This window comes from Dendrobates tinctorius, unplaced genomic scaffold (genome assembly GCF_039654945.1).
Source record: "Dendrobates tinctorius isolate UK_male_01 unplaced genomic scaffold, ASM3965494v1 ptg000029l, whole genome shotgun sequence".
Lineage (NCBI taxonomy): Eukaryota > Metazoa > Chordata > Amphibia > Anura > Dendrobatidae > Dendrobates > Dendrobates tinctorius.
The window spans coordinates 33,967,334-33,980,496 of NW_027361697.1; the positions used below are offsets into that span (position 1 = coordinate 33,967,334).

General features: G+C 42.5%; 1 protein-coding gene across 1 annotated transcript in view; it reads left to right on the forward strand.

Moving 5' to 3' along the window:
• The window catches only part of VAMP4 (vesicle associated membrane protein 4), a 30,950-nt gene extending 17,991 nt beyond the window's left edge, over positions 1-12,959 (forward strand). The window contains exons 5-8 of the mRNA XM_073571535.1: positions 6,044-6,144; positions 6,921-7,000; positions 8,691-8,742; positions 9,817-12,959. Of these exons, the coding sequence (XP_073427636.1) occupies positions 6,044-6,144; positions 6,921-7,000; positions 8,691-8,742; positions 9,817-9,845 (262 nt within the window). The 3' untranslated portion in view covers positions 9,846-12,959. The remainder of the gene's footprint in view (positions 1-6,043; positions 6,145-6,920; positions 7,001-8,690; positions 8,743-9,816) is intronic.
• The last annotated feature ends 204 nt before the right edge of the window (positions 12,960-13,163 follow it).

A 13,163-nucleotide genomic window follows, 5' to 3' on the forward strand; every position in this document is an offset into this window, starting at 1 on the left:
TCATTTTACGTATTGAATTTGTCTAAAATCAACTTTGTAAATGGTTTGCATTATGTTTGGTAATACCTCACTCCAGAGCTGCATTCATAATTCTGCTGCAACTACACTCCCTTAACAGCTCAGCTAAAATCCTATAAGGCCGTGAGACGGGTATCTGGTGTAAAAATGTAACTTCCCAAAGTGAAATCACGAGAGAGGACAGAAATACTGAGAGATTTCAGCTCTGAGGCCCAATGGAAGTGAATGCAGTCCTGTACTGGATAAGCAAAGCAATTATTTTACTGTTTTTTTAAGATATTCATTTTTTTATGTAGGTAAATTTGACCTAAGGCGAAAACTGCAGTTCAAGGCATAGTGATGTGGGGCGCCTCTAGTCCCCCTTGATTTTGGGGCGTGATAACAACTGTGACTGCGGCAGCCTACTGTGATTTTCAGTGTAGGTGCCAGCTCCTATCTAGATAGCTACATTGTAAAATCTTCTGACCAGGTAGCATTATTGTGATGTCTTATTAGGATTGCAGCTCTGCATTCCTACAGGATGATTGCATTATCCCGTGAGCTCACGACTATGATATCATTTCCTCCAATTTCTCAATTGAAAAGTGAAATTGAATTTCAGTCCTGGAGGGTCGTAATGTGTTTCCAGTCCGGGTGACGCCTTCATAGGTTACCAGAAGTCATCGCATCCCATTAGTATGGATAGTAGCACGTTTTTCGCGGTGTTTTGTCAGTATGCTCGAAAGTTCCAGGAATCATTTTTACAATTCACGATCCCGCTGTTGGAAACTCCAGTGGCCGCTTCACGTGGGTCAAAGCGAGTCAACAAATTCTGCAGACATTTATTGTGAAATTTACCCTTTGCAAACCAAATGCGTCCCACGTGGACTTACCCCGAAAAAAACTAAAGATCTTAGATGTATACCTAGATGCAATGTCCCAGAAGATAAGCTGTGTGCAGAAATATAGCTGTGTGGTTAGCGGACGACCTTCCAACATGGTGCCTAAACTTTTAGCGCCAGGAGAGAAAATTTGCACTGTATTTCAGGTGGTTGCACTGTGTAGTCATCAGCTAAAGGAGATCCATCACCAGGGCAAAAATGGCTAGGTTTTGCTTTTTTTTATTTTATTCTCGCTCCTCCCCCTGAGTATTCCGCTTTTTGTTTTCTTTAAATCCGCCATACGGTTCTAGAGATTTGAGCCTTTTTCAGTTTGGCGCTAGTTTTTGTGGTCTTTACAAAGGGGCGTGGCTCGCAGGATTTTCCTGGGGGCGTGTCTTTAGGCTGCTCTACATAATTACCCTGTGAGCTACGCCCCTTTTAGCAAAGACCAAAAAAAGTTGCGCTAAATAAAAAGCCCCATATTTCTGGAACCGTATAATAGAATTAAAAAAAATAATAAAAAATGGAGTACTCTGGGGAATAGCGGGAATAAAATAAGAGCCAGAGCTGACCACTTTTGACCTGATGAAAGATAAAGTACCCATGCACCTTCCATGGCTAAAGTGCTTGGACAACAGCTATTCCTCCCAACTCCACATGTACATGTATGGTCTGCTTAGGTGATCATGCACGTGAGGGAGGCAGCAACTTATCTACCACGGGAACAGTAGTTTTGGGTATGTGGGAATTCAGGAGAGTCAGGAGGCCCCACGTACATTTTGTTTTTTGAGCCAGTTGAAAATAATGACAGCCATTTTTTGGAATATGTGCTGTAGGGATAGTCTGGCTGCCACACGTGAGCGCCGTCATTATTACTCCCCAGGGTTTTAGGTTATATGTCCCCTGTGCCCTCTCGTCAGCAAAACAAAGTATGTTTCCCATTCTAGACCCTTGTTACAGTGGATGTCATTCCTTGGAGAAGTCTGTGGTCATATTAGATGCCATCTTGCTTCCCCAAAAACTGATATCAGAGCAGAATTTTTGGGGCACATAAGACAGAAGTTCAAAATGTCAAAGGGGTTTCATTTGCCCACTGCAAATGCGGCGGCGCTAAGGCGCTGCCACCTTCAGAGTTTGTTGTTGACAGGCTGCAGTACTTCCGTCTTGATTGTCTGAATCCATGTAGCCCAGTGATTGGCTGCAGTGGTCACATAACCTGCAGCAGCAACGTCCTGACTACAGTTTATAAAAAAAAAAAACTGGGGGCTGTGGTGGAGGGACAGCACCGAACTTGCGGTGGGAAAGTAAAGTTTTTATTTTTACAGTGGGCTAGTAAGGGGACAAAAAAAATAATTGTAGAAAACCCTTTTATTTCGAGTAACTAAAAACTGTGAATTAGAATTGTTTATTTTTTTTTAAATTTTCTAGTGAATGGTCTTTATTACATTTAGTTACGTAGGTTGAAAAAAGACCCTCGGTCCATCAGGTTCAACCTTTCCCCACCACTTATACATTATGTCACTAAATTAACTATAACCCATAATAAAGGAACGGATTCTTCAGTTACTGGTTTCATCTCTAGTTCTTCGCCAACGAGGGAAGAAAAACACCGTTCTGCCACAGATCCTTTTGTAGAATAGACTCACGTGTGTCATTTGGACGATGCGAGTGGAATGCAAATAAAAGTCGCTCCATGAATGAGTCAAAGCAGGATGTTATTCCCATTACAGAGCTGTGAAGAATTCTTGATCTCAGAACATCTGTGCCACCCTTAACCCCTGGCGCTCTCACTGAAGAACACTTGTGAGTTACTTTGAAGAAGCTAAAGCGTAGCTGTTGCATCACATACTTATACACACCATATGGACGTCCACAGATCGGTCGTAACATGAAAATCGCCTTGCTTATACTGTGTGGAATCCCCTCTTGCTGCCAAAACATCTGTGACTCTTAGAGGCATGGAGTCTACAAGACTTCTGAAGGCGTCCGGCGGTAGATCCTTTACGTCCTGTGTGTTGGAAGGAGGGTCCTCTATGAATCTGATGCACATCAGATTGAAATTTTGAGAATTTGGAAGCCAAGTCAACTCTTGTCATGTTCCTCAGCCATTCCTGAAAAATAGTTGCAGGGAGCAATATTCTTCTAGAAGAGGCCTCTACCGTTAGGGAATACTATTACCATGAACAGTTGTGTTTGGTCTGCACAATGTTTAGGCAGGTGGGACATGTCAAAATAACATCGACATGAATGCCAGGACCCTGTAGAACATCACGCAGGGCTTCACCTTGTTCCAGATAGATGCCTTTATCCCATTTTGAATTTGATGCCATCTTTTACCCAGGTAATTGTTGCCGCAGAAGAAAATAAAATGTGATTCCTCAGACCAGGTCACCTTCTTCCTTTGCGGCACGGTCCAGCTCAGATGCCCAATGTAGGTGCTTTTGCCTGTGGATAGGGCTCACCAAGGCTACTTTGAACATCAGCTTTAACATTTTAGCTATTTGTGACTCCTCTGTGGAATCAGACCAGACAGGTTTGAGCCTTGGGATCCATAGAGTGCTTTTGGTAGGTACTAGTGATGAGGGAATGTGCTCGAGTAAGGTGTTCGAGTCCCCGTGGCTGCAAGTCTAGTAGGTACTAACCACTACATCTTGACCTGCTATTTTGGAGATGCTCTGACCCAGTCATCTAGCGATGAAAATATGGTCATAGTAAATTTTTTCAAGTTCTTACATTTGCCCATTTTTCCTGTTTCCAACACATTAGCTTCAAGAACTGACTTATTCATACTGCGAAGTAAGAACGCTAATAGTTCTCAATTAAGCTGCAAAGTGAATTAACAAAGTAGAAATCTAAATCAAATCAATATTTCATGTGACCGCACTTTACCTTCAAAAACGCATCAGTTCTAGGTATTCTTGCACAGTTTTTTTTAAGGAGCTAGGCAAGGAGGTTGTTCCGGACTTCTTGGAGATCTAACCACAGATCTTCTGTGGATGGAGGCTTGTGCAAATCCTTCTGTCTTCCCAGAGAGACGTGATAATTTTGAGATCAGGGCTCTATGAAGGTCTTGTAAACAACAGTGCAACACGATGGAGGTTCCTTCATGGAGGTTTAGGGTTGTATTTCGTCAAATATAGTAAGGGATTTGCTCGGGGATGTTCCCTGACGATTTTCTGCTAAGAAATACAGGCAAACACTTATTCATCATGCCATCAGGGTTATGTTTGGCTCAAGTCTGTTCTGCAGGAGGACAACGACCCCAAACATACAACCAGTGTCATTAAGAAATATCTTCAGTGTAAAGAAGAACAAGGAGACCTGGAAGTGATGATACGGCCCCAACAGAGGCCTGATCTCAACATCATCTAGTCTGTGTGGGATTTCACAAAAGAACAGAAGGTTTTTCCCAAGTCTACATCCCCAGAAGATCTGTGATTAGTTCTGCAAGATGTTTTGAACATCCTCCCTGCCATGTTCCTTCAAAAACTGTGTACAATTACCTAAAAGAATGATTAGAAGACAATGGGTGTTCTCACCGAATATTGATTTGATTCTGATTTCTCTTTTGTTCATTCAATTTGCATTTGTTAATTGATTAAAAAAAACAGCTGTAAAACCTTCTATATTTTAAAGCATTGTTGCTTTGCAGCAATTTTTTCACACCTGCCTAAAACTTTTACACCCACACACACACAGACTGTGAATAAGTCTATAGATGCATATAGATATACGCATACGTCGACATGTTCGCATGATGGCCCGGACAATTACGTGGTTTCACTCTTACTGCCATTGAAACGGTTAAGGTTTTCCTGACCTCTATGTGAAAAGATGGCGGAGTCAACAGTTGGTGTTCAAAGGAAAGTGTGCGTAGCATAAATCACAGGCCGGACTCTTCCTATTCCATCTTTTTGTTGGTATTTGACCCCTGGTCACTGAGTCGTGGTGTTTTCAGCTCCCGCTTGGGAACACTAACTCTGCAGAATGCACATGGGCAAATATTTCCTGAAGTGAGTGAAGTGATCCACTTGCTGTAAATAGTTTGAAGACTACATGACCCGTCATGTCCACAATTCTTTATTATCTAAGTATTTAGATAGCACAGTCATCATCAGATTTTTTTTTACATACCTTTGTACTATACATTGTTCCTACATGGAGAAATGGTTGTGTATATTTTGGTTTCCTCCATTATCTTCCAGAAGGTTCACACATTCGGAATTGAAGCTCCATGTTGGTCGAAAGTGGGAAAGAGAGTGATTGACCAATGAACCAATAATTTCCAACTTTTCCAGAGTAGTATTTGCCAGAATGGGCCAACGTCCAAATCCCATCCATATTTATCATTGCAAGGGAAAAAAAATCTCTCCTTACAAGAGCATTTCACTTAAAGGGGTTATCTATGAGGACACCCCCTTCTTGAACTAAATGTTTGGCCCCGATTTAAAATAAAAAAAACCTATATTCACCTCCCATGCTGGCGCCATTCCAGCGGTGTCGGCACTCGCTCTTTCCGGGGCTCTCGTGCGGTGTTGTGGTGCCCGGTGATCAATCAGCGCTGGTGTCACTGTCTCCACCTTCTTACGGATTGATCATGAAGTGGAGGACAGAGATCAACTTCAGCCCGGACTTCCTCCTCATGTACAATCAGTACGAAGGCGGGGACAGTGACACCAGCATTGATTGGGCGCCGGGCATCACGTTTCATTCCACCGCACAAGAGCCCCTGGACCACGAGTACCAACACCGCTGGAACGGCGCCAGCACGGGAGGGGAGTATATTTTATTCTATCGGGGCCAAACATTTAGTTCAAGAACGGGCTTTTATAGTGGTGGACAAAGGATATTTGAAGATAAGGTGGTGGGATGGTTAATCCAGACTCTTCTTTCAGGAATAGTTTTCAGCAGGCACCTTATCAGAGGCAGGATTACAAACACCAGTAATACCCCTATACACAGCTGATAACACAGGATCCAGCCATCACAATAGGCGACCACTTCCCTACACAGTGACCTCGGCACACTTTCATTAGAAGCTTCGATACAAAAGACAGCCACGGAATCCGTCTATTGCTGCTTATGTGCAAGTGGATTTCCTGGCAGATTAAGAAGTATGAAAATTGCAAGATGCCTCCATCCAGTTCTTACTTGTCTATTTCCAGTGTGCAGAACCAGGTGGATGAGGTCATTGACGTCATGCAGGAAAATATCACCAAAGTGATAGAACGAGGAGAGAGGTTGGATGAACTGCAAGACAAGTCCGGTAAGATTCCTTTGAAAAGTATATTGCCCCGATTGCATCCCTTATATAACCCTTTTTAGGCTTTTGGACAAGTGGCCACATAGGATATAATTGACTATAGTGTGGCGTGAGGCCATCAGACGTCTTCATCCTGAGTGGACTACATGTGGCTTCATCCACACTGCTTTTTTTTTTTGCTTTCAAAAATTCTGGATCTCTCTGGTAACCTCGCCGGGTCTTGATTATCTGCTTCCTGCTAAAGTACATTAACTAATAGTCAACGTGGTTGATTTTTTTTATTTTTTTTTCCATTCCTTACAATTAAGCATGAATAACAACCGCTTACCACATCTGCTCCAATAGCATCCTGGGTGCACCGCATTCGATTGCATAAAAGTAGAAGAAAGTCAGCACTTCATTTTCCTTGATTCAACACTTTATTGGAAACCATGCAGAAAAACAATAAAAAACTTCAAACCTACTGACGCATTTTGGAATATAGTTCTTTAATCCTAGATGATCTGTGATTAAGGAATTATATTCCGAAACGCGTCAGTTGGCTTCAAGTTTTTTATTGTTGGTTTTGCGCATGGATTTCCGATAGCGTATTGAGTCGTGGAAAATGGAGTGCCGGCTTTCTTCACCCTTAAAATAAAGGTTTGCACTAATGATAACAAGTGTAAATGTCCTACGTATAACCCAGTCCACTGCATGATGAGTTTCCGGTTGGATTCTGGGGTCTTCTTCCTCTTTGGTTTCTCAACTTTTGCTTTCCTTATTTTTGATTTGACCCATAGAAAGTTTATCGGATAATGCGACAGCATTCAGCAGCAGAGCAAGGCAACTCCGGAGACAAATGTGGTGGCGGGAATGCAAGGTGATATTATTTTTTTTTTTTTTTTTTTTTTTGTCTTTCCAGGCAAAGCCTTTATGGTCTGGGTTATGTTTTTGTCTATCATTTTGTTCTTGTTACCACAGAAACCCAAACCACCTCTCTTGCTCTCGACAAAGAGTAAAGTGCAGGTAGATCAGCGTTGGCTAAGCATTGTAAGATAACTACTATAGAGGCAAACAAGCTGCACAGAAAATGTAATAGTAATTAAATGTTTCTGCATGTAATCTATAGCCTCGTTCTTCCACGCAATCTCCAACCCATAATACAAGATGCATTCCAAAAAAATCAAATTCAAGACGTAGTAAAAAAAAAAAATAATTTTTTTGCTTTTCATTAAATATCTATTACAATGATTACAAGATATTCCACTCCATGGAATCTGTCCAATAAAACTGGTTGAAGAGAAGCGCTACTGGTTGACTATTTTCGAACCTAGCTGGTTCTAAGGCCAGATTCACGCGTCCACATATCGCGGACCGGCCCCAGGTCTCTGACCAGGAGTTGACAGCCTATGAGGCTGTTTGGTTTGGGAGACCCACGGCCGGTCCATGTATCACAAATGTGTGAATCCATCCTTAGAACCATCTAGGTTCGAAACGCGTTAACCATTGGCGTTCCTCCTGGGACTTATGATTCCATTGGACAGGCTGTGCATGGAATATCTTGTAGTGCTTTTAATGGCTATTTAGTAAAAAGTAATGGGTGAACATCTGATGGTCTCCAGGCTGTCCTCAGATGTTTATGTTGGACTTCGTGGAAGATAAGCTCACAAGTGTCTAGTAGAATCTGATCTTCTTATGGGACTTACCTTGGCCAAACATAGTTAACTGTCCCCTGCAGGTTTTTGGGGGAAAAGAAGGGTTGGGTATGTTCATAAAGGGAATCTGTCTGCAGGTTTTTGCTATGGAATCTGAGAGTGGCATGATGTAGAGGCAAATACCCTGATTACAGCGATGTGTCACTTTCTTGACTGCTAAGTGCGGTTTTAATAGAATCACTGTTTTCTCTGTTGTAGATGTAGCAGTGCTTAGAATGCTGAGCTGTGTGTAACTCCGCCCACACCCCTGATTGGCTTCTTCCATTGTGCACTGCACAGAGTCAGCATGCTGATAATCTCTTGCTGATAAAACACTGATTGTATTGAATATACAGCAAACTGTTGAGCAAGTGACATATCCATGGATTGAATGGCAAAACATGCTGACAGATTCCCTTAAATCAAGATGAGCCTTCCTCAGAGATGTCTGGCAACAGCTCTCCATTGAGAACACTTGCCTGCATGTGTTTGGGGTGAGGGGGTAAGAGTAGCCATCCAATGAATGAGTTGTCTAAAGTACATAGTCAACTGAAGGAAGGTTGATAATGTCTATGACCAAATCTTGTTTATTATTTGGACGTCTAAGGACTGTTCTGTCATGGAAAGTAAGCCAGCCTAAATCTAAACCATGTTCCAAACTATGAGGCTTAAACTAGATGCTCGATTTTCCGTAAATCCAGCTCCACACATTCATGAGGCTGTAGAGTTTGGGTCAGGAGAGCAGCAGCTGGACTGGACATCGCAGTCCGTACTTGGACCTTGAATATCGGACATGTGAAGTCGGCCCTTGGTAGACTTTAGGCTCCACAAATGTTCAATGGTTCCATCTCTAACATCATACATGTTCTATTTCAGATGAAAGCCATTGTTGCGTTGGTCTTCATTTTCATCCTGCTCGTCATTATCGGTAAGTACTGTGAATGTTAGCTGCTCGGATGAATATGTCATTGGAATAAGAAATACTAGTCATCCCTGAGTTATACCAAGAAGGAACATCAATGGGATAAGGAAAGATGTAAGGTCTTTATATCTGGGAAGTGTCGACTTTCTGATCATCTCTACGATATGGAATATTTTACTCTTCTGCCAAAGTTTGCTGTAAAGAATATGAACACCTTCGGAAGTAATTTTCTTTTTTTTTTTTTTTTTTTTAATTTAATTTTTTGTTTCTCTGCACATTGGCTGCAGAATGAGATTAACTAAGAATCCCTCAGCGAGCTTGTTCTAATGGGGAGTTTTATAACTCTTTTATCTGTGTTTTTCTGAGCTCCTCTCAGCTTATTTATGACCTCATCAAAGTTTGGCTCAACTTTGATGTGGTCTGTGGTCCTAAACCGTCACAAAAGGAGTTCGACAATAAGAGACTGTACTATCCCATCTAAACAAACTCGCTGACATATGTTTAATTAAGCCACATTCACACAAGCTCAAACCGTGACGTATAGATTGTCCACTGGTCTACTGACCCAAACTTGAGAGCCTCAGATACGCCTGTTGGGCTGTCAAGTTTGGGTCAGAACCTACAAATAATCTGTGCATCACGGTCCAAGCTCGAGGCCCATAGGAATATGTGATTGCGGTGTTATTCTCATTCTGCAGCCAGCCTTGTGCAGGGAAATAAACAGCCTTCAAAGCCAAATGGTCCAAATTTATATCCAAAGAGCTTGAAAGGCTTTGTGCATGTTCTCCTGTTTAGCAGCGGTAGTCGGTCTCCAAGGTAACAAGCTGTAAACAAAAGAACTGTTAAAAAAAGGCAAATCCAGGATGTCAGAAAAACCCTATACTTTATTTTCTATGCATAAAAAGAACTATAGGTTCCTAATGAGAATTGGGGATTGACGCTTTTCGAAGCGCACCAGTTTATGAGTCAGAAGCGTTGCGCTTCGAAACGCGTCAACCACCTGCTTCAACCCTTTTAATAAACTCCTTCGATGTACGGAAACATTTGTAACCATCTAATAAACGTCTTCCTTCTTTACAGTTCCCATCGTTCTGAAGTATCGCTCCTAACCATTTGGGTACGAGTCTATCCACTCAGACTCCAGATTTTTGGGATCTCCTAACAGGAACTCTGTATCATCTTTCTTACAAGACTTCAGTTTCCTCTTCTCCGACTACAGGGAGCAGGTCCTCGTTCCTCATGGACAAAAATTACCGAACTAAGTATCTGTCATTGAAAAAGAAGACCTGAAGCTCTTTCCTGCTTTTCCTACTTGTCGTCTTTTGGTCGGTTTTGCACAAGCGGGAGTTAGAATTGTCCCATCCGGACGCGCGTCGGGCCGGGGAGGTTTAATGGTTCTGTGCACAATTTACTGTATATACAGCATAAATCACATGTCTCAGTTTGTAAGAAAAAAAAAATGCTAATGAACAGGCTAAGATTACAGGACACAACTGGTGCAAGCTGGTAGACATCCATGTTAAAACTGGTGCTGCCATTAAGGCTTACCACCCTTGTGTTATAGCATAGGCATAGCCTGGTTAGGGGCCGCAACAGGGGAACAATGGTTTTGTTTGCTGCACCACTCTATAAACGCTTTGAATGGCCCCAGTGGTTAAAGGGAACCTGTCAGCATGGAAATGCAGGAGGAGCTGAGCTAATTGCTTTATAGGCTTATATGGAAAGGTTCAGTACAACAACTATTTTATTCATTAAAATCCCTGCTCGTTCAGGACTTAGAGTCCAGTGGGCGGTCTTAATCAGTGATCGACAGTCATCCTGATGAGTGTGCATGTGTAGCGCTGTCAGTCAAGGTTTAGGACCTCCTTAGCCCAGAATGAGCTATGTTTTCACTGATTACAATCACAAGTTGTACTAAATGTTTTCCCATAATCCTATATATCTAAGCGCTCAGTTCTTCCTCCTCTGTAAGTTACTGCTTGCAGATCAGACTCCTTGTGACAGGTTCTAATTGTCACTGATTTATAGACTTTTTTAACTAAGGCCTCATTCAGACGTCTGATTTTTGCATATGGGTGCTAACCTGTGATCGTCTGTGGGGCCATTCACATGTCCGGGATTCCTCACAGATCTAGCAGTCCTTGGAAAATCGCGGAGACACGTCCAATTTCCAAGGGTCAGATCAAAATTGGCCATGGAAGTATATATGGGGCCGTGAAAAATATTGGACCGTACTTGGATGACATCCGAGTCTGGTCTGATCTCCATAATAACACTTGCACCACACTGATCAGAATAATTAGTCTGTTTTTCTCGTATGTGGTAAAAACTGACATCTGAATGAGGCCTAATGATCCAAAACTTGTATTTTCCCAGTCCTATGGACTAGAAATGGCAGCGGAAGTTTGGAAATAGAAAGATCCGCAGTCTTTCTTTAGTTATATATTCCTGACTGGAAGGAGCGTACAATCTGCAATGAATCCACATTAATTCCTTTAATAAGGCAGGAATACAGCGTTTTAATCATGGGCTGATTCTAATGTCAGGCTTCTCAATTCTTGCAGATAAAAGCCAGTATAAAAGCCGGGGGAGAGGGGTTCATGTTTTCTTTCTACTCGCTGGATTTAGTTGGGACAGTGGGAGTTTTCAGTATTCCTCATTTCCCCCACTCTGGCCTTTCATATACAGGTTATTCTTCCATTCATAAACCTCGAGCGTTATATGACCAGAATTCTGCCCCCTTCTTAATATGCAGATGCCACTTATGAAGGGCGGCTCCCGCTGCTGTTTGAGATTCGGTCCCATTTGTCACTACCGGGAATGGAGAAGTGGCTGCAAGTCAAGTTCTGCTTCAGTTTCTCCATGAATGAGGGAAGCTGCGTACACGTGGCCTCCTCTCCATTCTCTGTGGGTGAGATCCACACGTGGTGGACATTAGTGGCATGTTTTGTTAATCTTAAAGATGGGAATATCCATTTTAAATGTAAATATTATTCCAGGATGTTGCTTCTGGCCAGTAATGACCTGCAGTAGATCCCATGGTTTGAGTGTCCACCTGAGCCGGTGGCCTCCTCACTGATCAGCCCTGCCTGCTTTGGAATATCTCCTGGTAATGTCCTGGCAGAGACTTGAGTCTTTCAGTGGGCGCAGAGGCCGATTGAAGATGTTCAGCAGCTTTTCCAGCGCTGATTATTACTGAATTGAGTCAATAACTACAAATGTTAATATTGCACTTTTCTCACAATGGACTGAACGCCCTTAGTCAGCATCACTTAGTAAGTGCCATAATGTAGTCGCAGATAGTCGCAACCGGAGGTGTGCTAATAATGGTTGGGTGAAGAGAACAGATATAACATACAAAGCCTCCAGTCAAACCTGATGTGTGTCGCCCTTCTGATGAAATTGGTTTTCCCAACATCAAAAGTTAGCACCTATCCACAAGATAAGTGGTAACTTTATGTTTTATGGGACCCTCCAAATTTGGCCTTCGATGGCTGTCAGCTAGATGGGTGGTTCAGTCAGTCGTGTGACTGGCAACTTTCTTCCCATACACAGGGGCCCTCATCGGAAAGCGCTCCTATGTTCTCTATAAGAAAGCTGCTGCCATACTTTGTCTGGCGGAGGCTTCTCTCTGGGTGAAGAAAAGGATCAGCAGGCTGAAAACGGACACACCGGATAATCATCTGTCCTTGGGCCCAGTACATATTGGGCTGTCAGCCGTATCTGGGGATATCGGCCAACGGTAGTCTCTGTATGAAGGGCTTAAAACGCGTGGTTGGAATGGAGCAAAGACGTGTTTGTAATCGGTCGCCACTGATCACCCTTATAATCTGTTCTGTGGATAGGTGATCACGATCAGTGTTGGGTGTAATTACACCAGTAGTTCATCTTTATCGTGGGGGGGCGGATAGCCTAATATAAAAGGGACCTTTCACTACTTCACTCTGAGAAATAAGCGCTACTGTGCATTCCTGTAGGACGCACCATAAAGCCAATAATGTCAATTTCTGCCAACATTCTATGTATATAGTGAACGCCGCCAAACGCTCGCATGGTGCCAGGCTGCCCGTGAGATCGTGTGTTCAGACGAGCTCTTCTCTCTTGGTTATGAATCCTGTCGTTTGGCGATCTCTTCTGTTTGTATATATGAGTCTCAGATGTTAATAGTGCATTATGTTGTCTATTTATATAATTTATCTAATTACAGTGTTACCTTTCTGTTCGGTCTGTTTCGCATCTATAATGTTTTCTGTGTTTTTTGTTTTTTTTCTCATGAATCCTGCTTTAAATTGGAAGGCTTAGGAATTACGTTGCTTCTTTGAGACATGAAATCGTACTGATCAGTGCTCTTTTCGAATAATTTCCGCCTTCTTATCTCGCTGCATCCGTTTTTGGTCTTAGATTTTTGTGAGCTCGCGTACATCACA